Source organism: Pseudopodoces humilis, chromosome 10, assembly GCF_049639895.1.
Source record: "Pseudopodoces humilis isolate 2021_Gansu_Grassland_sample_001 chromosome 10, ASM4963989v1, whole genome shotgun sequence".
In the NCBI taxonomy this organism is placed as follows: domain Eukaryota; kingdom Metazoa; phylum Chordata; class Aves; order Passeriformes; family Paridae; genus Pseudopodoces; species Pseudopodoces humilis.
Genome location: NC_142209.1, coordinates 30200509 through 30225640, shown reverse-complemented (window position 1 = coordinate 30225640; position 25132 = coordinate 30200509). Strand labels below are relative to the sequence as shown.

Below are 25132 nucleotides of genomic sequence, written 5' to 3'. Positions count from 1 at the left end.
CAGCACTGGATTCCAAACTGGAAATGAATCCCAGCCTGGTTGATACCCAGGGCATCAGCTCTGAGAGCACAAAGCAGAGGCTCAGTGGATTCCTGCACTGCCTGCTCAGCAAAAATCCTCCACCAAATCCCACACAAATACAGCACAACAGCAAATCCAGAGCCACTGAGGTTTCAGGAGAGGATCAGGAAAATAAAACCCTGAAATTATTTGCTTTGGTATTCCAAGCAGTGACTGATCACTTCCAGATATGGTCATTTCTCAGATAACGACCAACCAGCTAAAAAAGGCTTTAAAACTTCCATCAATACTGTCATTTATATTTCATGTTTGGATTCCTCAAGGTTGTTGATGAAACTGGAGGAACTGGAGTGAATTTTCAGTCCTGTTCAGCCAGAGAAGGAAACTGGGGCAGAATCATTTCAGTGCAGCCACTTCTCCACAGATCTATACTTATATACAGTTTATTTCACTAGAGATTTTAATTTTATACATAGTATAAAGGGGTATCCTGGTATCACACATAGAGTTATTTTACTGTACTGTTTAAGAACCAATTTTTTACATAATACAGTATTAAGTACCATATTAATTAAAACAAGTGAATTTTTTTTTTAAAAAAAAACCTACATATAAATGGATGTTTACCATATGCACAGTGCAAGAACGGCTTGATATCATTGTAATCACAAAATGTGAATCTAAAATACAACACTGTGATTGAAAACTAACTGATAATTACGATGTCCTGCGTTGTAGACATTGATTAATCTTTGTTTGAATTACCAAGCAAGGTTAAAATTCCAGACAAACAGCAGCAGCTTCTCATTATGGTTTCAAGGTTTCTCCCACAGTAACCCAAGTTTTACAAAACACTGGTTTATCCCTACCTGTGGTCTAAGGAAACAGAAGAATGGCACAGATTCCATTTGGGAATATCTGGTAACTAATGCTAAAGCACTTCTTTATTACTTCCACACAGGAAGCCTTTAAGGATGAGCGAAGAGATAAAGATGGAGAAGTTTCTGAGCAGAATTCTCTGAATTTCAGTATCAGAGTACAGGATTTCTCCTCTGCAAATAGGAAGACATTACTGGAATAGAAATCAGGCTGTAATATTTACAGGAAACAAGTATGGAAAAGAAAGCAATCCTAATGTAAACACCGAGGCAGAGAGGGCTTCTTCATTTTCCCTTTGCAGAGTGGGGCACTGCGTGAAGCTCAGCTCCTCAGGAACAGCTGTTTTCCCAGGAAGAGCCCCTTCCCCAGCACAGAATGCACGTGGTACTCGTCGAGAATCCCTAACAGGTTTTCTCCCCTCCCTCCCCCCAAAGTTTCAAGTTCAATAAATAGTAGAAAAATAATCCTTTACTTAAAAATCTTGAGATGCATTGTCCCAGGTCCTGCACAGCAACGTGGGCACAGGGAGCTTTCCACCTGCAGAGAAGCCTTCCCTGCTCTGCCTGGCACTTCTGGGCTCTCCAGCTGCAGATTCCTGCTCTTCCAGTTAAGGAAACCAAATCATTTCTGGCTCTTTAAGCTCTCTCTGTGCTCTTGGCTCAGCACAACAAACTCCAGCTGCTGGATAAACTCCCATCCCTGTTCCTGGAGCTCTAACGTGCCTCCTGCTCCATCTGTCTCCGTGTTTTGGCAGGTCCATTCGTCAAGCACGTTTCCAGCCCAAAAATTTTGTAAAAATGCAAAGCTCTGATGCCTGTTTGGTGGGGAAGGCTGTGAGGTTGTCCCTGGGGAGCAGCACAGTCCCTGTGGCTCTGGAGTGGCATCTGTGGTGTCCTCAGTGCACAGTGCCACAGCCTGCAGCTGGTGGCTGTGGTGTCCTCAATGTCACACCGTGCAGGTGGTGGCTGTGGTGTCCCCAGAGCCTGCAGTGGTGGCTGTGGTGTCCCCAGAGCCTGCAGTGGTGGCTGTGGAGTCCCCACACCCTGCAGTGGTGGCTGTGGAGTCCCCACACCCTGCAGTGGTGGCTGTGGAGTCCCCACACCCTGCAGTGGTGGCTGTGGTGTCCCCACACCCTGCAGTGGTGGCTGTGGTGTCCCCACACCCTGCAGTGGTGGCTGTGGTGTCCCCAGAGCCTGCAGTGGTGGCTGTGTGCCCTCAGCACTCAGCATCCACGGTGTGCACGGTGACAGCAGCCTGCAGGTGGTGGCTGTGGTGCAGAGCAGGGTGGTGCAGCCGGTAGTGGTGGAATTTGTGGCTCAGCAGCGCGGCCGTCTGCGGCGGCGTGTCCAGCTCCAGCTCCTCGTCGTGGGTCCCCACGTCCACGCCGGCCGAGAGAGGGTCGTTATTGCAGGGGGGGTTCTCGCTGTCCTCCTGAGGGCTCATGGTGCTGTAGCCTGGGAATAAACGGCAGCAGTGAGGAGCAGCAAGGCTGGATGCTCAGAATTCCCCTTCATGGAGTCAACACAGGGTGCTTAGAGAGGGAATAAAACTCTTTTCTTAGAGGAACAAACCCCAACAAACTCATCCTTTCCTCTAAGTCTATACTGGACTCTCAGAATTGCCAGGGCTGGCTGGGCACCTTCATGGAATCACACACAGAGATGGGGGAATAAAGACTTAGAGAGGGAATAAAACAATTTTCTTAATTAACGGAACAAAACCCAAACTAACTCATCCTCCCCTCTAAGTCCATACTGGATTCCTCTCCCTGCCATCATCTTTGGTTCAAAGCTTTGGGGACCTGTGGTTTGTGCCACCCCGAACAGTAACAGCACCCACGTGGTTCAACAGTTTGTAACAACACAATTGCTGGCACTGATTTCAAATCAAAACATAAAAGATACCACCCCCAAAAAATCTGTTAAGATACAACCTGGATTTATCCAAACCAGCTGTTCCCACTCAGACCAGGCTGCAGGGCAAACAACTCCCCCTAAGCATTTCTAAATGCAAAACCAAATTAAATTTAAAAGGAAAATTATTTTGCTTTAACTGGAAATCAATCCTTCTCAAAGAACAAAGACTAAAGGCTGAGGAAGCACTGGTGCTCCTGAGCATCTCGGTCAGGTTTTCAGCTGGAGACACCTAAAAGGAGGGTGGTAAAAACAGCAGCTGAGTCCCCAAAGCTGCCTCCCATTTCCCATGCTCTGAGTCATGGCTTGGAGCTGGCACGGAGGAATTGGGGGAGAAGCCTGGGCAGCCCTTTGAAGAAGATGGAATTACAGAAACTAAAAATAGCAATGCACATTCCAGATGGAGGTAGACAGCTCCCTTGCTAACCCAGGATGACTAAAAGATGGGGAAGGATTTACTGGGACTGCAAGAAAAGGAGCAAAGGGAGCATTAATCTGGCAAATCTGCCTCAGCACAGGTAATCTCACCCCAAATCCAGGGTAATTCCTCCAAGAGCAAGATTGTCTAGGAGACATCTGTTCCCCCACGTTCCAAGGCTTTGGCCTCTGGGTTTCCTGTCCCAATTCCATTAGTGCAGCCAGAGTCTCAGTGCTGGGCCAGGTCTGCTGGAAGGTCCCCAGCCTTGCTGAGCTGACAGCTTGCAGACTGCCTTGTCTAGCCCTCCTCCTCTTCATTTCCTAATAAATTAAGCCTCCTCATGAGTCAACAGCATTACCTCCTTCTAGCAGCTTTCCAGATTTAAGGAGATTTAGTCTCAGGGCAGGGGAGACACATCCCAACCCCCCTGAGCTAATGGTGCCCAGCACTGGCTCAAAGGTGCTGGAAGATCACAGAATCCCAGAATGGTTTGGGTTGGAAGGGACAGTAAAGATGATCCCATTCCACCCCATCACGGCTGGGACACCTTCCACTATCCCAGGGTGCTCTAAACCCTGTCCAGCCTGGCCTAGGACACTTCCAGGGATCCAGGGGCAGCCACAGCTTCTCTGGGCACCTGTGCCAGGGCCTGCCCACCCTGCCGGGGAACAATTCCTCCCTAACCCCTAATCTAATCCTACTCCCTCTCAGTGTGAAGCCATTCCTCTCGTCCCCACTCCAGGTCCCTCAGGGGGAGGAAGAACCTTTTCCTGCTCTGCAGCCCAGCCCTCCCCTGGCACAGGGAGCAGAGGGCAGAGCTGCCCCTCAGCAGGATGTGAAGAACCGCGGCGAGGTCTCCGAACAAACCGCGTCAGAACCGTCCAACAGCAAAGCGAGAAGGAGCAAAGCGTTTTGTGTGGCTCTGGCTGCCTTACCCGCAAGGAGCCAGACTCCTGAAGGACTCCTGAAGGACAAGGAGCCCCCCAATCCTCACAGGAAGCGAGGGCTCAGGACTCACCGTGGTCGCTCTCGGTGCCGGAGCGGCCCCAGTAGCGGCGGCGGCGCTCGGGGCTGTGCGCGTGGCGCTCGATCACGGCCGCGATGAACCGCGTGTTGCTGACTGCGACAGACACAAAGGAACCTCAGAGCACAGCCCTGACCCACAACAGCCCCAACACCCCTGCTGCAAAATACTGCCCAGCACCCCGGGGAAAAGAGCTGGAGCATGGGCAACGGGACAAGATCCAGGCAAACTCCTTCACTGGGCTGTGCCAGCGCTGAGGATCCCATGGCAACAATGTAAACTGACTCCAAAGGAAACAAAAAGGGACCTGGAGAAGCAGTAGATGCAAGCCATGAAGCTGAGATATGCTCATTTTTCCATTTTTGAGTCTTGACACAGCTTCAAACCTTGAGTATTGTTTTAGTGGGGCCAGGGATCCAGTCTGACACTGGAGCTCCCCTGGAGTTTGGGTGCACCAGGTTTACAGCACACCAGGATCATGCAAAATGTCATTTTTATTGCATGGCAAAGAACTGCAGGCACCCCAAATCAATGCAAAAAAAGATCTGCCATGTTTGCTGGCCATATCTGCCAGACTTGGCTTCTGCTTTCCTAGGCTGAAAAGGGGGAAGAGTTTTGCATACCCTGTGCTGTCACAGTGGCAATTTTTAAGCTGATTAGAGCTATTTCTGGAAGTGCTCATGAAAAGGGATTTTAAGGGACAAAACTCCTCCACACCTAATGAAGAATTATCTTTTAAAAGTGAAAAATGTCATTTTTCAGCATGAGACTAAAGGTGCACTGGATGTTTGAATTAAAACATTTCCCTGTCATTTTCTACTGCTGATCAGCACAGAGTTTCCTCACATATTCAAATCCAGGGTGCTAAAAAACAAATGGCTGATTTAATCTCACAGTTTTGGGCAGTTTTTTCAGTACTTACTGATTCCTCTGTCTTCGTGGCTGTCATCATCCCTCTCGTCCCTGTCGTTTTCCAGGTTGGACATACGCACTGACATTTCTACACAGGGTTACAAACAGAAAACACCACTGGTGAGAGAAAAGCCCTGCATCATCTCACTGCCAGCTCTCAGCCCAGTAACAACAGTGGGAGCACTTTGTGGTGCTGGTCTGAGCTGGGGGTGCTCCTCTTCCAACGTGGATGGGGCTGGGATAGCAGGAAAATCCCTGAAAGGGACTCACTTTAAAGTTCTGAAGGAAGTGATTTACAACAGAGCTGGGAATGATCAAATACAGAGGTAATTAGCTCTGATTACACTTTAATTCCCAGAATGGTTTGGATTGGAAAGGGCCTTAAAAGCCCATTTTTTTCCACGCCCTGCCACAGGCAGGGACACCTCCCACTGTCCCAGGCTGCTCCAAGCTCTGTCCAACCTGACCTGGAACACTTCCAGGGAGGTGTTCCCACCTCTGGATCTTTATCTTTGTACCAGTTTCCCTCCTCCCAGCACAATTTTGCCTCTCAGACTTCAGTGGCTTCATCTCTATGTGCAGACGTTCCATGAACAAGTGAAAAAAGACACATCCCAAACCCAAGGCAAAAGGGGGTGAAAAGTGCGTCATTCCCAGCAGCTGCACAAAATAAACTTATGGTGATGGATCTGCTGGGCAGAGCTGCAGAAAGCTGGGATTAGTGTCTGAGCTCTGGCAAAGCTCAGCTTATCTCCCTTTGGGTCTGGGCAGGCTCCCTGGGCAGAGCAGCAGCTCTGGCTGTACCCAGGAGAGGGCAGCAAGACACAGCCGGGCCGGGCTCCCTGCAGCTCCAACACGGAGTAAAACCAGGGAAACGCTGCAACAAAACCGGGGGGAGCTTTGGGACTGCATTTCCTTTGGGTTCTGTGGTGCTGCTGGATTTGTTTTCATCCCCACCCTGTTATTGAGTCTGTAGTTGAGCTCACCCTGTGCTGCCAGCGGGGACATGTGCTGGTGGCTGCGGCGGTGGATCTGGTGCCGGTACGCGTACACGGCCAGCACCAGCACCATGATGCAGCCCATGATGCCTCCAGCCACGGGGCCCACGGGGGCACTCTTGATCATGTTCAGGGTGATCACCTCATCTCCTAAAGCAAAAGGGACAAAGCAGAGGGATAACAACACCGTAAATGCTCTGCAGGAAGGGTTAAATCAACACTATGGAATATGGAGAAGCTCTGCAAGGATTTCTGTGACTGTGCTCACTTGGAATAGGAGAAGGAATTCAGAGAGGGTGCATCTTAAAGACAGGAATGCAGAGTTACACCCAGCTCCACATCAGGATTTTCCAAAAGGTGATATTCACCACATCCTTGCTGCCTGCTGCACTCTTTATGCTGCTTTGGCACGGGACTAAGGGGTAAATGTTCTGTGCAGAACCTGCTGCATGTTCTGAAGGCAGCGCCTGCTCAGAAAGGCAGAGTTACCTATTGCTCCCAGGTCATCCACATAGGGACTCTTGGCTCCCACGATGCCACCAAAGCATTCCTTCTGAGGGGCACAGTAGGACTTGTCCAGGTGGGTCTTCCCATCGCTGTCCACCATGCACCACTCGCAGTCCAGCACTCCGAAGCAATCCCTGCGTGGGAACATCAAGTCAGACACGCTTACCTTCCAGGTTAACACCTCTCCTTTGCAAAGCTCACTCTGGTTTCCAGCCATGAGGCAGAGGGAGGCCAAAAGCATCTGTCAACCCCCAAGTATGTGAGTTTAGCAAGAAAAAATTCCATGGAAGTGCTCAAGTACCACAAGGGAAGCTGCATTTCCAGCATCCCTTTTTCAGCTCTGTCTGCTTTGGTATTTTCCTGCACCACTCAGCCTGCGCAAAAGGAGAATCCTACTTGTAACTCCTCCAGTAAGACATTTCTCAGTGTGGTGAAGCCTGGCTGCAGTTCCAACCTTTCTCTGCAGCCTTTGGAAGATGGAAGAAAGGATTTGGGCAGTCTGGTCAGAATGTTTTAGCCAGCTCAGGTCCCTGGAGACTGCTCTTAATGAGCAAAAATGAACCCTCAATGCCAGGAGTACCTCATTTTGGCATCATGCTTTTTTTCCCTATATTTTTTTCTTTCAAACATTTAAAGCAGAGCTATTTCCATTGGATTATTTCCACAAGAGAGTATTCTGAGGGGTGGGGAAGGCCACCTACCCACTCTCTGTCCTCTGGTTGCACTGGGTGTTGATGCACTGTGGGAGTGCATCCTGCAGGCTGGGATCGATGGCCGTGAAAGTCATCGGCTCCTGATGCACCTCACAGCTCGGATTCCTGCATTGGAGCCAAGAGAAGCCTTGTTACAAATCACAATGAAAATAACCTTTACCTGTTGCATGTCATCTGCTTGGTTGTACTAAAAATCCTGATCTCAGCAGCACCAACAGAGGATTTGCTCTGCAGTGTCCTGGCTCTCACCTGCTCTCGGCGTTGGTCAGGTTCCCAGTGCACTCGTTCACCTCCAGTGGGCACTCACAGGGACACTCACACTCGTTCTGTTCCATCCTGCAGGGCTCAAAACACAGGGAAAAACCATAAGACACCACTGGGATTTTAACCCCATGCTGGTGAAGCTCTGGAGCAGCAGCTCCCATGGAAAAGGCTGTCCAGGGACTCTGCTGCTTCCCCAGGAACGAGGATTGCTCTGTCCTGCTCCAGGACTCAGGATGACCCCTGGAATTGCAAAAGCAGGCAGTCCCTCAGATATCTGGATGCAAGGATCCTTCCTGGCAGTGCCACAAACACCTCAGGATGGTGTGGGCAAAACCTCCTGGACCTCCTTAATGAAAAACCCCCAATCCACGTAAAATCATGGGAATTCCTGTGCCAGAAGGAAGGGGCTCACTCACAGGTAGCTGCTTTTGAGCCACTGAATCTCTTCCAGCATTATCTCCCCAAAATCCCCTGGGTTAAACTCTGACAACCCGGCAGAGAAACCCCAAGTGCCTGCACCTCTTCCCGGCAGCACAACTCTTATTTTCCCTGATTTTGCACGGAACAAAGTGACAAACTCACTGTGTCCTTACAAACTGCAAGCAGGGAAGAGGGCAGGAGTGTCCCAGCCCGCCCCCAGCGCTGGCACCTGTGGCAGTTGAGGCACAGCCTGTCCACCATGCTGCAGGCACAGAAGGCCAGCGAGTCGCAGGTCTCGTTGACGATGCCCACGAAGGCGTTGGTGCCCGGGATCCTCGTCAGCCTGTACTTGGAGCAGTGACTGCCGTGCACCAGGTTGGTCAGGTCACCCTGGGCAAAAAACAAGGTGTCAGCAGTGGAAAATGTTGGTTTAGGGAGATGAAAACTCTTCCCTTCCCATGGGATCCTGCAGAGCTGTGGGGACAGGAATTGTGCCACGGCTTCCAGAGGTGGTGGCTCCTCTCAGGAGCTTTTGTGAGGGAGTGCCACCTTCACAATTAAAGTGATTAAGGGGTGGGTGAGTTTTGCTTCTCAGATACTTCTGGGTGCAAAGACTTTGCTGAAGATAGAAAGGAACTGGCTTAGCTTGTGAAAAAAAGATGTGGCAGCAGAGGTGACATTTCAGCTCGTTCGCTGACCCAGCCCTCAGTGACCACCCCAGAGGCTCTGATGGGAACCACCACCAAGTGCTGGAAACTTCCAGAGCCTTAAAAAAAGCCACCACAGCACTGCCCAGCTCCTGCAGACTCCTTCCTGATTCCTTCTTCCAAGTTTCTGCTCTGTCCTACACAATTTCCTTCCCAATACCACACTTCCCACTTGGCATTTCGAGTGTGAGGAAAATGTTTAAGCTGACCTGAAATAAATCAATGTATTTCTGACATGAACTGCAAATATTTTCAAATCTTCCCCCACAGTGTAACAGCTTTGGAATCATTGTGGAGGGAGCTGGGTGGATCTGTGGCTCTGTGAGGGATGGCAGCCCCTGGTTTAGACTCCTCACAAGAGGAAGCTCACACAGGATCCATGGAGAGCACAGGGTGTGCAGGATTCCAGTCTCACAAATGAGAGCCTGGGAATGCTCACCAGTAAATGGATTTATTTGGACATGCAAAGGTCAGTTATTAGAGACCTCACAGGAGGATGTGACACTGGTCAGAACCAAAGCAACACATCCCAACTACAGCTGGCAAATCCTCACCCAGCCACAGCAAACTGCCCTTCTTGCCCCAATGCTGGCTGCAGACAGCAGCCACGCTTGGCCAGGGCTCCCATCCACAACCCCTGCATGTCAGGGGACTCTGCTTGTGCAGCCTGGTTTGTGTCTGGAGCAGGGCAGCAGAGGCCAATCCCCACGGAAGGCTGGCTCCCTGAGCCTGGCAGGGACTCGTGTTCCCAGCAGAAGAAACCCAACCCAACCAAAGCAGACTCCAAAGCAAAAATCAGACAGAAAACCAGGCTCACCACTAAGCTGGTGTTGAATTTATAGAAGCGCTGCACGGTCCTGTCGCTGAAGCTGTTGCAGAGGTTTTTCTTGACGAAGTTGGGGTGGTTCAGGATGTCGTTTGCTACCAGAGGCTCCTGAGGGTGAAAGGTGGGATTTGATGCCTTTGGAATCAGCTCAGGAATGAGAGGTCTGGAATAAGGCAAGGGAAAGCAGGCAGACCTTGTGTGTGATGTGCTGCTGCTCCACGGGCGCGTGGCCCTTGGGGTCGATGAGGGTTGGATGTGCCACCAGGTACCCCCTGTCCTCCATGATGAAGCACCTGCTCCCCAAAACACAGCGAGAGCCTCCTGTTAGACCTCCTTGGGCTTCAGGGGAACAGGGTGGAATAAAACATGGTCCTAAAGGGCTTTTAGAGGTTCCCATTTAACAGGACCATGAAACAAATTCCCTGCAAAATGTCCTTAAAGAATGTGTTGGGTATTTCCCCGAAGCTTTTCCATCTGTTACTGCTCCAGAGGGCCAGAGCCATCAAGGAGTTGAAAACAGAGCTGATTAAAACCAGAGAGGAAAAGCCATCAGTGCATTGTCTGATTGGGGAAGAGCCAGAAATGAACAGAGCCTAATGAACTTGGAAAGCTTTAATGGTTTATTAATTTACTATGTGACTAATTAAAGAGAGATTTCACACTCTCCTTTAATGCTCTCCCCCCTTCAGAATTCAATTTTAGTGGGGGATAAATCACTCCTGTTCCACTCCCAGCTTTCCCAAGCCTTCCTCTCCCTTTTCAGCTCTTCCCACGTAGGCTCTGTGTCCCAATCCAGAATCCAGGCAGTTCAATCCATCCCTTTTTCCCCCCCTCTCCCGTTTCCATGGCCACAGACGGCAGCGCCGGGGAAGGCGCAGGAGCCCTGGCCATGGTGGCACCGACATCAGGGGCTCGGTGGCCACAGAGGGGACAGGGGGAGGTTAAAACCCCACTTGATGTTCCCAAAAGCTCAGCAGGGTGGCAGGCACAGCCCTGGCACAGCGGGAATCCGGCTGGATCCGGGGCTGGAGCAGCTTTCAATGGGATTCCCGTGGGATGTGTCAGGTACCCAGGGCAGCTCGGGGGCAGCTGAGAGCAGGGGGAGCCTCTGTGCTCTTTGGGGGTACAAAGGAGGCAGGAAAACTTGGATTTTTGGGGGGGTTTCCATCAGAAATACACGTAGGGATGTGGTGTTTGCTCTTTTTCCTGACAGAAAATCCTCAGGAGAGATATACTAAAAAACCCCAAACATCTGCACTTATGTCAAGACTGGAAACATTGGATCCAATTTCTAAATCAGAATGGTCCAACACTGAAAAATATTCTCAGAATTCCTCATTTGGGGAATGCAGGAACAGAATGAAGCATCTGACCTTGCTGTTTTTTAATGGGAGGGAGTGATGCCAAACCAGAAATCCTGATTTGTTTTTGTTTTTTTTTTTATATTCCATAAAATACACAGAAAAATACCCAAACCAGAAAAGAACTGGGAGGATGACAGAAAACCACTTCCCTTCCCAAATTTAAGGTTTAAAAACAAACAAGGCACCAAAAGCAATGCCCAAACCACGTTATCAAGTTACTCCAGATCCAAACCACAATTTATGCCACCCCCACAGGATTTTTAAAAAAAAAGAACAATTAAGATACCCAGGGGTCTGACTGAAATTGGATACTCCAGATGAAATCAGACTTCTTCTGCCTAGGCTGTGCTGTGGATTTCTGAGAAAAACATACCAAAAGTGTATTTGAATAATTGGAGTTAAAATAACTGAGATCCTGTATCATTCTTACACGCTCACAGGAGCTAAATAGGTGAAATTAAAACAAACAGAAGAACTGGGAAGTGTGTTCATTTAATAAGAAATGGTTTTTTAAATCCAGAATTTAAAGAAGTCTAAATATAACCAAAAAAAATCAAATCAAATCTGTTATCTTCTGCTTTTGTAATCCTGCAGATTGTTTATTTAGCTGATGGCAGTTTGACCTGGAATAACAAAAACATCCACATAATCTTTATGAGAAGAACAAGCACAAGTTCTACTGGAAATCAGAGAACACACACTGAAAGTAACAGAATCCTTGGAGAAATGAAGTTGGAAATGACCTTTGGGTCATCTGGTTAAAGAAAAGAAATATCTTATTTATTTTGTGCCTGGCAGGAGCAGCTTTTACCTGATTTTGTTTCCCCCATCTTGGTTACAAACTGGCAGCAGGTCCATGAGGACTTTGTAGAAATATCTGAGGGTGAAGTCGATGCCCATCACGGCCACGGAGTGTCCTGAGGACATCTGAGCACTGCAGTGAGGGGGAAAGGGGAAAATCAGAAATCTTAGAAATACTAGAAATAATAGAAAGTATTATTATTCAGGGAAATAATGATCATGATAAGAATAATTCCTATTTCAGTCTGCCCCTTGTGCAGCCAGCACAGGGGACAGCCCAGGAGTGGATCCCTACACACACTCCCACCCCCTACAGACATTTAATACTGAGCTAAAGAAACTAGGATTAAAAATTCCCCATCCACACAAACAAACAAACAAACAAACAACCAGAGGATGCAGCCCCTGTGTTTTCCAGTCCCCCCAGCTGGCAGGAGTCACCTGCACCCTCCTCTGCTCAGCCCCCAGCAGGAGGGAGGAATATGAAGGTGCCAGACTTTGAGTTAATTCCCTAAAACTCCAGAGTGTGGCACTGATTATGAATGGCAGGCAGAAAATTAGAAGTAAGTAACATTTCTTAGGGTGAATTATGAAAAGGATCCTGTGATGTGCCGGTGCAGCAGCCTGAGGCTGCATTTTGTCCTTCCTCCACACCCCAGTTCTCCCAGTTTGCTCCCAGTTTGCTCCCAGCAGCACTGAGGGGGCACAGCCAGACCAGTCCCCCCTCACCCCTGCAGGACACAAAAAGATCAGAGCTCAAGGGTGTGGGATTTACACCCACATGCACCCTACACCTCTGACTCGCTGCTCTTCAAAATTCACTTTTCTCCATTATTTTATCTCAGAAGAATAAAAATTAATAAAATAAAAAGGAAAAATAAATAAATAAATAAAAAAGATGCTGCAAGGCCCAGCTGGACTGCACAAACAGAGCTCTGGCCACCCCTGCTCCATGGAAACCCAGCTCTGTTTACTGGGCTGAGGTTTGTTTGCTTTTGAAAGAGGTGCAGTGGAGATGTAGTCAAATCTCATTTGTAGACAGATAAATATAGATTTTGAAAACCTGTGTTTAATTTACTGTTCACATTTCCTGGAGGAGGAATGCAAGGATGGCAGTGAAGCAGCACAGACACATTTCATGTGTGACAAGGCATCGAGCTCTGAAGTTCTGCTCTGTCCTAACAGACATAAAGCCATTAGAATATTGTAAATATTTTAGCTTCACTTTTAAGCATTAAATCCTCCTGCTTTGCTGATGCCAACTGCATTAAACCACATCAGGCAGAAATCTTCTCTTCCCAGACTCCATAAAAAGAAATAAGACAAAGATAAAATGGGAATGAGAGGTGTCAGCTCAGGGTGTTTAAAGCCTCCCAGCAGTCCCTAATGCCAGAATTCCTGTTAACTCCAGGGATTCCTCCCCACCCCTCTGGATTTGGAGCTCAGGCCTCTTTGGGGATTATAACCACATGTGACTAGAGCTTCAGAGGTCATATTTACCCAGGAATCACACTCACATCTGCCAAACTTTGTTTAACTGTTCTTTAATCATGTTCTAATAACCCACAGGAGCTTTAAGTTCTTAGAGCTGAGTAAACCATCCCTCGCTAGATAAAAATCAGAATTTTGATTAATTACACTTCTCTCCTTACAGAAGTGCTCGTTTCCCCAAAATCAATTCCTCTGTGAGAAGCACCACGCAGGGGCTGGGGCTGAAAATGCCAGAACACACAGGGAGAGGTGCTGGGAAATCCCCACAAAGCAGGGGAATCTCTGGGAAGAGTGGAGGAGCCACCTTCTGTTCCCTGCTGTTTCCCAGTAAAACACTGGGAGTTACCTCTGTACTGGTGAGCTGTTGGGTAGGGAGCTTGGAGGAGACTCCATGTAAAAACCAGGACAGGGAACTGCTATTTTGGGAATTTGGGAGAGCTTGTGACAGCAAGGTTTGGTCCATGTTTTGTAAACTGGGCTCCATTAAACATCCTTCATCCCAAATCCTGGCCTTGGGCTGGGAGCTGGAACAGCAACAGCCTGGTCCTCCAGGAAAAAGTCATTTAACAGACTCATGGAATATCCTGAGCTGGAAGGGACCCACAGGGATCATCCAGCCCAATTCCTGGCCCTGCTGTTCCCACTCCAATCTGTTCCCAGCAATCCTGGAAGGGCTCTTGGAGATTCACAGGCTTTGCCTCAAGGTCTTTCTCCTCCTGGAAGCCCAGAGGTGCTGGATTTAAACAGCTCAGGAGAGGAGCTCCCCAATTCCTGGAGTAAGGACAGCTCTGTCCTTAACCCCCATTGTGGCCTGGCCCCTCTGCCTTGGATCAGCTTCCAGTTCCCTCCCCAACACCTCCCTGCTCCTTAAAACCCCACAAGTGGAGAACTTCAGGAAATGTGGAGCTTGGCAGTCCTGATGGAGGAGGATTTAACTCCAGCAGAGAGGGAACACTTCCCAAACTGCCTCAGGAGAGCAACCCCTCTCCTCCCCCCAGTTCCTTGGACATCCCACCTCGTGTTCATCCAGGAACACTTTCCCACCAATCAATCCTTTTTTTTATTATGCTGTTATTACTCCTCTACCAATAAAGCTCCAGAATCCTCAGATTCCTATAAAATGGGTTTTTATAGGGTTTTATATGGGTTTTTTCTCCCAGTGTTCCAATGCCCCATTTCCACAAGGTCAGCTGACATTTCACCACCAGCACTTTAAGACCAGCTTTGGTTTTCAGTTCTTGAGCACACAAGAGTCACCCAACTGTGATAATTCAGAGTTTTTTTGCCTTCCCCAGAGCCCCAGAGCCCCTGACCTGGAGGAATGGACAGTGTGGCTGATGGTCACCACGTATCCAGCCCCTCCCACGTCCAGGTAGGGCCCAGTGAAGGTGATCAGTCCTGGATTGGCCACTGCATGCAGGTACCTGAGGGAAGCCAAAAGAAATGCTCAGAATTAATGCCAAAGTCTGTAACTTCCAGACAGAACCCTTGACTTTCCTGAAATAACACACACTGAATTCTGTACACTGCATACATCAGGCACCAAATTACTGGTTTTTAATATCAAACAAGTACCTAAACACAACTGGGACTCCAAACTAACCCAGACTGGCTCAATAAATGGTCCCCCAGTACATCCAGCTGCATTAAAAAAGCTCAGTTTACTTCTGCACACAACACATTTAATGTAATTTCAGACATTTTCCCCCAGAACAATGCAGGACTTGGTGCCAGCAGAGTTTCAAACTCAAAGCAAACCCTGGCAAAACGATTACATTGCAAACTGAGGAGAAAAGACAGAACTGAGGCAAGAAAATTCAGAAATATCGAACAGCGATTATAAATCACAACATATTAAAACTTCCATCAGCAAAAAAATAAGCCACAGTCATAAGATAGTTGATGAAACTGCTATAGGAAAGTTGATACAACTTTAGGAAACATTTTTGTGTAAGAAGAAGTGATCACCTTGCTTCTCCCTATGCAGAGCACCAAGCCATGAGCAGCTTGACCCATTTCTGCTTTACTCCCAGTGTTTTGTTTGCACCTTCTTCCCAGAATGCTACGGATTCCAGGGAAAACGTGGAGCAGGAGAAGTGCCAGGAGCACTGCAGAGCCACAGGGATGGGATCTGGGCCTTTCCCAGTGTGGCAGCACCTGGCTGGCTCCTTCCCACAGATCCTTCAGAGCCTGCTCCCATCTGGAACGTCCCCAGCTCTCTGCCCAAATCAGATGCTGCTGCATAATTAATCCCTCCTTGAAAGCAGTGAGGAAACCCACAGTAAACAAACAAAAAGGCTCAAATATGAACAACCAAAAAGGGCCCAAGGAGCTCAAATACTCCTGAATTAGCTAATCCCTGAAGGGGATGCTCATTTTCTGAATATTTATGTCCCCATCTGCCATAGCTGGGCTATGAAACACCAACTACCCCACAAAATAAAAACGCCTGAAATTACAACCAAGAAATGTTTGAACTGGCTGCATTTTTTCTCCACAACAAAAACATTTTCAACTCAATTTAAAAAAAAAAAAACAACAAAACAAAAACCCACAGGCTACGAAATCGATTCTAAAAACAAAATCAACTCCAAAACCGAAATCAACTCTAAAAACAAAACCAACTCTAAAAACAAAACCAACTCTAAATATTTCCCTTCTTGCCCTCGGAGATGATTCAAAGCTTTGCTGAAGGGACCCTAAAAACTCACCATTGTCTCCTGGTGGGATCAAATGCTTTGTCCATGAGGGAGCCGGGGTAGATGCGGAGCACCCCGTTGGGGGTTGCTATGTAACGCCTGACAATGTAACTGTTGAGGCCACTGATCTCCATCTGGGTCATCCATTCATCCGTGCCGTGACTGGTTGCCATTACTTCATTCCTGACAGAAAACTGCAAAACAAAGGCAGAGCTGGCAGGGTTCCTGCAGGACTTGCATGGCAAGATAATAAAAGCTTCCCCCAGAGCCATCGGGGATCATCTCGGCTCAATTGCTTGGTTCAAGGCTTCTCACACCAGACATTCCAAGCAGATTATTAGAGTGAAATGTTGTTGGGGTTATCTCCTTACTTTGTGGGGTTGTTTTTTTAACTTGGAGTAAATATAAATAATGTGCTGCTTGCACTGGAAACAGAGATTTCTCATTTGTATGCCTAAGGTGTTTCAGCTCAGAATTCAGCGTGGCTTTAACTTTTCTAGTGTTTGTTTCAACAAAGTTCTGTCCCCCTCCTCTGTCCACCCTTAGATCAGATGTTGGGAAGGAATTCCTGGCTGGGAGGGTGAGGCTGCTCCTGGATCCCTGGGAGTGGCCAAGGCCAGCTTGGAGTGGTGCCTTTTTGGGGCCACCTAAAAGCAGAGGCCAGACAGAGTTAAGGGAATAAAAAGCTGCTCTATTTATTGAAGGGCCTTCAGGTGCCTCTCGGGCACACAAAGCCCCCCAGGGGCTGCACCCAAAATGAACCACGCCTTTTACACTTTGATAAATCTGCTCCATTTGCACACTGGGGGTTCATTTCCCAATTCCAGCTCCAGGTCATGAAGTCATTTAGCCCCAGTTTGCTGCCCCCAACTCACTTTTGTTTCCATCTCTCAGGCCTGAGGCAGTGAGGAGTCCTTGATGCCCAGGCCTGGAGAGGAATTGCTGTGTCTGACCAAAGTGGGAAAGCAGCTGAAGGTGGAACGTGGAGTTTGGAGCTGTGCACTAAAGAACTGCAGGATTACAGACACATGAGAAATAGAAAAGATAAAACCCCAAGGCATGAGGAGCACGCTGGGACAGTGTGAAGTCATGGACAGAAGTAGTGATGGCAGACAGAAGGTGTCCTGGCCACGGCAGGGGTGGGATGAGATGGGCTTTAAGGTCCCTCCCAATGGAATGTGCTGGGATTCTGGGATTCCCTGTGGGAATGGGCCACGAGGAAGGCCCAGGTGTGCTGAGGTCCCACCTTGAGGCCGGGGTTGGCGATGAGGCGCGTGTTGTCGCTCAGGTAGGCCGTGTAGTGCTCCACCATCCGCTTGGTCTCGGGCTGGCTCAGGTGCTCGTAGGGGGAGGAGAAGCTGCCTGCAGACAGCATCACCGTGGGGCTCTCTGCAAACACCAAAACACCCTTTCAGGACACACTGCAGGTTGAGGATGGCTGTGCCATCCTGCAGGATGCTCTGCACTGGGAGGGAGGGCAGGAAATGTCCATTTTTCCACCCGAGCCAGAGCACTTCCCAGCACAATTTCCTCCTCAACTCAGGCTGCACATGAACTCCTCCTCCCCTTCTCACCTCAAAACACAGAAGTCACAGCCTCAGCCCCCCTTGTCTGATCTCTGTGTGTCATTTGGTACTCAATGCCCTTGTTCCCAAACTTCAATAATTTCTGAATTACTTTTTGTGAGATTACAGAAGCTGTTTTCCCTTAAGGAAAGATGATGGGCTAAAGAAGAAATTAAGTAGCCCTGTTTAGGTTAGATATCCCAGAGGAAAAGGAAAATGAGTGTTTCAGTTCCAGAGAATAACATCTGGAGAATCCCAAGTGCACAAGAGGAGCTCCCCAATAAAAGTGCAGGTGTCTGGAGTGATTTTCAGAACAAACTCAAAAGTAAACTTGCACCATGCAGGATCTGTAAAACCAGACAGCTTTTCCTTTTTTAAGAAGAGAAATGATTATGATGATGCAGGGCTGAGGGTTAAGAAGATCTTTTTTGAGGATGTGACCCATGGAACCCAAATTCTCTGTGTGGAATGGTCTCCAGAGGAAAAACTGCAGTGCAGTATGTGAAGTGTTCTGCTTTTAGTCACATTCCTCTCAAACACAGCCCCACACGTGTGCTGCAGTCCCCACTTCCAAACTTCTACTCCAGTCCTTCATCTGCTTCCCAGAGCAAATATTCTGATTTTGCTTTGAGTGAAGTTTTTCCACTTGACAGCTTAGTACTGCATTTTTGGGATACTCTCCATTTACATCTTTCTGGATATAAGATAATCAAGATTAGGCACCACATTAAAGAAAAAAACAAAACAACTCTGTGTTTTAAACAACTGGCAAAGCGATTTCCACAGGTTTGTCAGCTCCCTCCTCCAGTCTGATCTCACTGAGTTATTTTGCAGGGCTACAAAGAGCTAAGGAAAATCTCACAACTGTGCCACTAATCCAGCATGAGACCTTCAAACCCTGCTACAAGCAGAAGTATTTAATTCAGAACTTCTTACACTAGAGATTTTAGGGACCTCTCAAGATTATACCTAAATATGACAGCGTCCAGTGTAGGATGTTTATGTAAAACCCCTCTGTTCTTGGGTTATTTCTGGGTTTTAAGTTCTCCATCCTTCCCAGCCACTGGAACTGCCATGGAGCTTCTCCCTTTTTCACAGCAATGTTTGAAATCAGTCAGGAAGAGCAGAACCACTTCAGCCTATCAAAACCTGAGAATTCTGAAGCAGGTGAGGAGGGTCTGGAAACCCTCAGAGCACTGATATTCTCCCCAACAGGCTTAACTTCTGACTCTGAAGGCATTCAGTGCTTCTGGCAGCGAAAAACTTCCCCAAATCCAAAGCAAAAGAGCAGCAGAGTCCTGCACAACTGGCTGGGACTTCATCCTACTCTGTTACTGCTCAGGGAGGTGCTCCAGAGCCAGGAGAGGACTTGGTTTAAGCTTGGTGAGACACTTCTACTCCTCCCTCTGCACTGTCAGGGACCCTGCTGGACTCCCAGAGCATTTATCTCCCACTCTGACGAGCAGCCCCACTCATTCATCCTGCAGGAAGTAAATTTGTTGGTTAAAACCCAGTGCTGATGATGACCAAGTTGTGGATTCAATCCCTGGCTGGGCCCTACACTCCATGATCCCTGTGGGATCCAGCTCAGGCTGTGATTCTGTGGAAGAGCTCAGCACTGAGCAGGTCACTGTGACCAAGGAGAGCTGTGAGAAGGTAAAAGCTGATCACAAAATCTGCCTTGGGAATAAAAGCTTCTCAAGGGAAGAGTGCTTCCCATGTTTTGTGAGGAGAGCTTTCCTTTGTGCTGCCACACTTTACAGAAACACACAGGAGGTGTGACAGTGCCAGGGGAGCTCAGGTTGGACATCAGCAGGAATTTCCCCATGGAAAGGGAGCTCAGGCACTGGAACTGCCCAGGGAGGTTTGCAGTGCCCATCCCTGGAGGTGCCCAAGGAATTCCTGGAGGTGGCACTCAGGGCTGTGGGCTGGGGACAAGGTGGGGATTGGGCACAGCTGGGGCTGGACCCTGGAGGTTTTTCCCAAGCTGGATGCTCCTGTGTCCCTCAGGTGGCCAGGACAGGCTGGCAGAGGCCCTCACCCAGCGTGGCCAGCTGCTTGAAGTGCAGGCAGGCGTTGGGCTGGCCCAGCAGGTCCAGTCTGTGGTAGAGCAGTTTGCTGCTGGGGACAGTGTTGAGGTTCTTCAGCTGCTTCACAGGAATTTCTGGCTGGATCACCACCACACACAGGATGAAGGACGTGTCCTGCACCTGCACCAGACAGAACCAAACAGAATTTCTGTGTGTCAGAGCCACTGAGTTCTACAAAAAACACTTTCCCACAGTTAACACAGAAAATAAAAATACTGTAGTCCTGAAAACCAAACAAAATTTTAATTTTGTTGCTCAATTAGCAATAATTTCTAATTCTAACACTGTTTCATGGATATTTTTTGTCATTAACAGAGGAGAGGTTTCCAGCTGCTGGACACACACTGTTACCTTTATGGAGAGTACAGACAAGTTAACTCTCAAATGCAAGATTTTATTATTTTCACTCTTAATTGTTTGCTGCATGTGCCACATATTTTACTGGTTTGGTATTTTAAGAACTCTAAATTACACCAGACCAGCAAACCTTGGAGTGTCCCAGCTGCTCTGCAAAGGGAGTTTGGTATTAAATGCAGCATTACAATCTTAAAAAATCAGCTCCAGACATCTTCCTGTGTGAAATTCTGTTAAACAATGACAGATTTAATCTCTTAAAACTGCTCAGCTTAATCCTTTAGGTTGGATTTAACTTCATACTGTGAAATGATTCATGAGTACCTTCTTGAGTTTGTTGGCACAAAGCAACCAATTATTGCTGGCATCAGTGAATTCACCTGGATTATGTTTAACCTCAGATTCCATTTTAATCCCTGGGTTGAGATTAGTGATTAGATATTCCCAAACTGAAGGATGGACAGTAGCAGAGCCATGAATTCCCACACTTGTTTTCCTCACCATTTTCCAGGCATAGCTGACGTTGTAGGCTTCTTTCCCAATCTCCCTCAGCTTGTTGACGTGCCAGGACAGCGAGGAGTTCACAGGAACTGTGATGATCTGGCTGCCCAAGGGAATGCTGCAGTGGCAGATAAAACATCCAGCATTTTATTAAACACTGAGCAAAACTGTTAGGGCTTCAGCAAAATCCTTCTATTGTGTGTTTATATAATTATCGTAAGAATTGAAGGAATGTTATTTGTGCTTGGTGAAGGAAAGCGTGTGTGTGTGCTGAAAATGCACTTTTTAATCTTAAAAATTCTCAGATTAGGCAAAGGATAAAAAAAAGCTCAGAACAAATAGTGGGAAATCTTCCTGAGTGGGAAGAGAGAGATTAGAAGGAATATTCCCCAGATCAGCTGGGAAACACTACGGAACAAATGACAATTGAAAAAAGTTGGAGGAAAAATCAAACCAGAATTGTTAAGGGGGGAAAAAAAATCCATCCAAGCATCCAGATATTGTAAGAAAAGGATTTTTACCTTCTATACTCTTAAAATTCCTCTAGAAATGCTCCCAGTGCTGCTCATTTGGGAGTTGCATCCCATTCCTCACCTGAGGATGTTCTGGCGCACCAGCTCAAACTTGGGGATGTTCTCGTAGTGGATGATGTCTGTGTGGAGAGGAGGCTCAGACAGCAGGTAGGGCCTGGTCAGGGAGGGGTGCATCAGAGTGTACCCTAAAAAACAAACAAAATCCCAAACATGGAATGCATTACAAAACTGAGCCTAGGATAGATATTTTAGGGGGAAAAAAGAATATGTATAATTACAAATTATTTTGGCGAAGACGGCAGTGACCAAACAATCATCAAAGGGGTTGCAAATGAAAAGCAGCTCGAAAAAATCAGCAATAAAACAAGCTGGATCCGAGGTAAAGAGCTGGAAACACACATTAACATCAGTTTTCTGTCTTTCCCAGAAAACCTTAGATGTCACAGGTGTAGGAAATCCCCACAGCAAGAGATTCCAAACCAGAACTCCAGGATAGGAGTTTCAAGCCAGGAATCCACCTAAAATCTCCAGCAACATCCAGGCAAAACTAACCAACAACACGTGATTAAAGTTTTAATGAATATTATCATTCATTACTTAGAGACTGCTCAGAGATGTGAGAATTCAGAATTGGTGGGACTAGAGGAGATGATCTGAGCCCAAATTACCTTTATTATCGATGAGGAAGGTGTAGGATCCCAAGGAGTCCTGGTAATAGGTGACATCTTCCAAGATATAGGCAAGATTGACATCTACTCCAACAATCCCCAGCAGGAGGTTCCCAAAGTAACAGGGTTTGCTGACAGTCATTATCAGGCCTTGGAGGAAGAGAAACACCATAAAACCATCAGAAATATCATCTGGTTAATGATTTTGAGAGGAAGCAGAGCATTTTGAGATGTTACACAGTTACATTTTATTTTTGTTCTATGCTGGAATAGGGCCAGGGAAGCTCAGCAGAGATTCTATTGTGTCTGGCTGCTGTCAGCCACTCTCCTAATAAATTCATCTGGGTTTCTTTTGGTCACCTGAAGTATTGGTGGTATCAATGGTCACCATTGATGTTTGGGGGGCTGTCAGTCTCCAAGTGGGTTCCTTATAGATAAAAAATTAATTTGTGTGGAAAGCCAACAGAATTCCTTTAACAGAATGTAGGACCATTAAAAAATAGGATGGGAGAGGAAGGAAATTACTTTGTCTTTGTAAAGCAGCAGTTGGGATGAGTTGTTACTCATCTAATGCATAATCAGAGTATTAAATCTCTGCTAAACTAAACCCCAGTATTGCCACTGTGCTGGGAATCATATCCATAATTACCCAACAGTTTGGGATTTATCTCATCCCTGAGGTGAGAATTCTGCAACATCTTCTTGCTCCTATTTTCTCCACCACTGTTGGGAAACTCAGCAGCTCTTCCCTCACCCCAAGATCAAATTCATTTGCATGTACAATGAAATACTCTGAAATCCACCTAAGACAAAGCTCTCTATTGCACCATTCCCAATCCTTTGCTACTCACATTTTCCACTGGATATGGCTTTGGGAGAGAGCAGTAACTGAGTTTAATCACCGAGGGAGGGAATGCAGGAAGGAACAAAAGCTCAGACTCAGATTTGCTCAGGAACAGCTTTAAATTCAGTTTGGGTCTCAGAACAGTCCAGGTGTGCTGAAGCCAAAGAAAGGCTGAGAGTGGCCAGCTTGGGACAATAATTAACAATAATTAACAATCTCTCCTTGTGCCATTTGCCAGGCTGCTTTTATCCTGCTCTTACACAGGGCTGCCATGGATGCCATTCCAACCTATTTCCCTGCAGTACAAAGAATTCCTCTCCACAGATTAAATTATGGATGTTGTGTATGAACTCATACATAGGAACAAATTTCACCACAAGAATCCAAACTAAATCTGTCGACTCCATATCTTGTCACCACTTCTTTCACAACCAAACCTTCTGCAGATGACAATGGTATAGACAAAAACCAAAATCTTGCAGGACATTAGAGTATATTTGGGGACGTGAAAGCCAAGAGAAGCTGATCTCCGATGGTTTCACAGCCGAATCCAAGGTCAGCACTCACCATCCCCCATCTCATCCGAGAAGGGCAGGCTGAACACGGCCTCATCGATCATCCTGTTGGGCAGGTTTGTGTAGAACCTGCCCACGGTGGTCTCCAGGTTGCTGAGCTGGTTGAGGACCATCATGCTGCCCTTGGTGACGGGGAGGGCGCTGCGGTCGGGCACGCCGTACTTGGCCGAGTTCTGCTCGGCCAGGTCCCGCAGGAAGGCCAGCTCCTTCAGCCCTGTCACCCCCTCTGCCACGCAGCAGGGGCACAAAACATGAGCAAAACAGACAAAACAAGCTTCATTTCCATCCAGACTCCTGCATCCTGCTCCAAGGGAACGAGCCCTACTCTGTACTGAAAATTCTATATTCTTATTTAAGTGCTTAAAGATTGGTTTGAAGAAAATTAATTACCTAACACCAAATTTAATGAGACTGCCTCTCTCCTACTGTTGCACAGTGCAAAAATTGGCCATGCTGTTCACATCCCCACTTGAAACAAAGCCCCTGGAACAGAGAGCTGTGTGCCCCATAAATCCACAGGACAGCTCTTTGTTCTCCACCGGTGGCTCGCCCACAGGCAGGAGCAGGAGCGAATCCTCTGCCCTGGGAGATAACAGGCTTTGTTCTCCAGCTGAATCATTCCAGTTTCACACTTCACTCAAGTCCCAGCTTCAACTCCTGCACACAAATCAAAACCTTTTGCCCGCCCCAGTCTCAAGGGAGTATTTAAATTTACAACCAAATCATACATTAGGTTAAGCATTCACTTCCTTGGCTATTTTCAGTAATACAACAAACTGCCTTCGTGCCAAAAATGGGGTTTTTTTGGAAAATGAGGGGGTGATCTTCATGTTTAACTTCACTCCTGGGTTGGTTTCCAGGTTATCAAAGCATTTCAGATTTGGTCTGATCTCCCATTCACCCTCCCTGGCTGATGGAGTCACATTTAGTCCCAGTTTGCTGCCCCTCAGGAAGGTTTTCAACTGCAATTATTAATAAATTTAACTCAGTCTGGACAATCCAGGCCACAATATTTTATATCCCTGCAGCTGCACTGGGATACAAAAGGATAGAGTGGCACAGTTATAAACACCAAAGTGACAACATCTGGATGCAGCTTCTGCTTAAATGTGCCAAAATCCATGAACAAACTGCTCCCAGTAAGGCCTGGAATTAGCCTGGAATGAGCTTGATAAACGAGCTGTGCCAGGAAAGGGAATTTTATGGCCTGGAAATCACAACCATCTCTCACCATTCATGAGGGCATAAGTGAGGATCATCACTGAGTTATTGAGGAAGCTGTTTTCTTCGTTGATGACACGCAGAGTGGCTTTTTTATCATCTTCTGAGGAATCTTTTGATGTGATCCCGGCCGAGAGATAAATGATGACCATGTCGGTATCTGAAACACAATCACAGACACAGCACAAAGGTTTGAATTCGGGTGAGAGCCCTGAAATCTGCTCACAGCAGCTTCATCCAGGGATCCCCAGCATCTCCAGGAGACAAACACACTGCAGCCACGTGGATTCCAGCCTCTGGTGTTCAAACTGCACTCTTGGCACTCAGCAAACTCCTGTTTGGTTTGGTGCCTGTCGGCCACCCGGGAGCACTGGGGCTTCTTCTCCTGAGCAAACCCCACAGGCACCTTCTGCCTCTGGAGCCATGGAATGGTTTGGGTTGGAAAGGAACTTAAACCCCATCCAGTCCCACCTTCCACTGTCCCAGGCTGCTCCAAGCCCTGTCCAGCCTGGCCTTGGACACTTCCAGGGATCTAGGGGGAGCCACAGCTGCTCTGGGAATTCTATCCCAGGGCCTGCCGACCTTCCCAGGGAACAACTCCTCCCCAATATCCCATCTAACTCTTCCTCTGGCACTGGGAGCCATTCCCTGTGTCCTGTCCCTCCATCCCTTGTCCCAAATCCCTCCCCAGCTCTCCTGGCACTCAGGCCTCCCTGGATCCTTCTCACCTCCAGGCTGAGGAGCTTGGCTGCCTCCAGGCAGGAACACACAGATCCAGCACCTGGAGCAGCTGCTCCAATTCCATGGAAAAGGCTCCACAAGGT

The 25132-nt window shown here is 47.7% G+C and overlaps 1 protein-coding gene across 1 annotated transcript in view; it reads right to left on the bottom strand.

Moving 5' to 3' along the window:
- Positions 1 to 450: 450 nt before the first annotated feature.
- Positions 451 to 25132, bottom strand: part of CACHD1 (cache domain containing 1) — an 84973-nt gene continuing 60291 nt past the window's right edge. The window contains exons 8-27 of the mRNA XM_005521310.3: positions 24319 to 24468; positions 23080 to 23313; positions 21669 to 21818; positions 21062 to 21185; positions 20468 to 20585; positions 19564 to 19732; positions 17204 to 17346; positions 15970 to 16151; positions 14572 to 14682; positions 11778 to 11900; positions 9796 to 9895; positions 9594 to 9710; positions 8299 to 8459; positions 7635 to 7721; positions 7374 to 7490; positions 6655 to 6806; positions 6154 to 6315; positions 5178 to 5255; positions 4250 to 4351; positions 451 to 2354 (exon numbers count right to left, since the gene is read on the bottom strand). Of these exons, the coding sequence (XP_005521367.2) occupies positions 2116 to 2354; positions 4250 to 4351; positions 5178 to 5255; positions 6154 to 6315; positions 6655 to 6806; positions 7374 to 7490; positions 7635 to 7721; positions 8299 to 8459; positions 9594 to 9710; positions 9796 to 9895; positions 11778 to 11900; positions 14572 to 14682; positions 15970 to 16151; positions 17204 to 17346; positions 19564 to 19732; positions 20468 to 20585; positions 21062 to 21185; positions 21669 to 21818; positions 23080 to 23313; positions 24319 to 24468 (2819 nt within the window). The 3' untranslated portion in view covers positions 451 to 2115. The remainder of the gene's footprint in view (positions 2355 to 4249; positions 4352 to 5177; positions 5256 to 6153; positions 6316 to 6654; positions 6807 to 7373; positions 7491 to 7634; positions 7722 to 8298; positions 8460 to 9593; positions 9711 to 9795; positions 9896 to 11777; positions 11901 to 14571; positions 14683 to 15969; positions 16152 to 17203; positions 17347 to 19563; positions 19733 to 20467; positions 20586 to 21061; positions 21186 to 21668; positions 21819 to 23079; positions 23314 to 24318; positions 24469 to 25132) is intronic.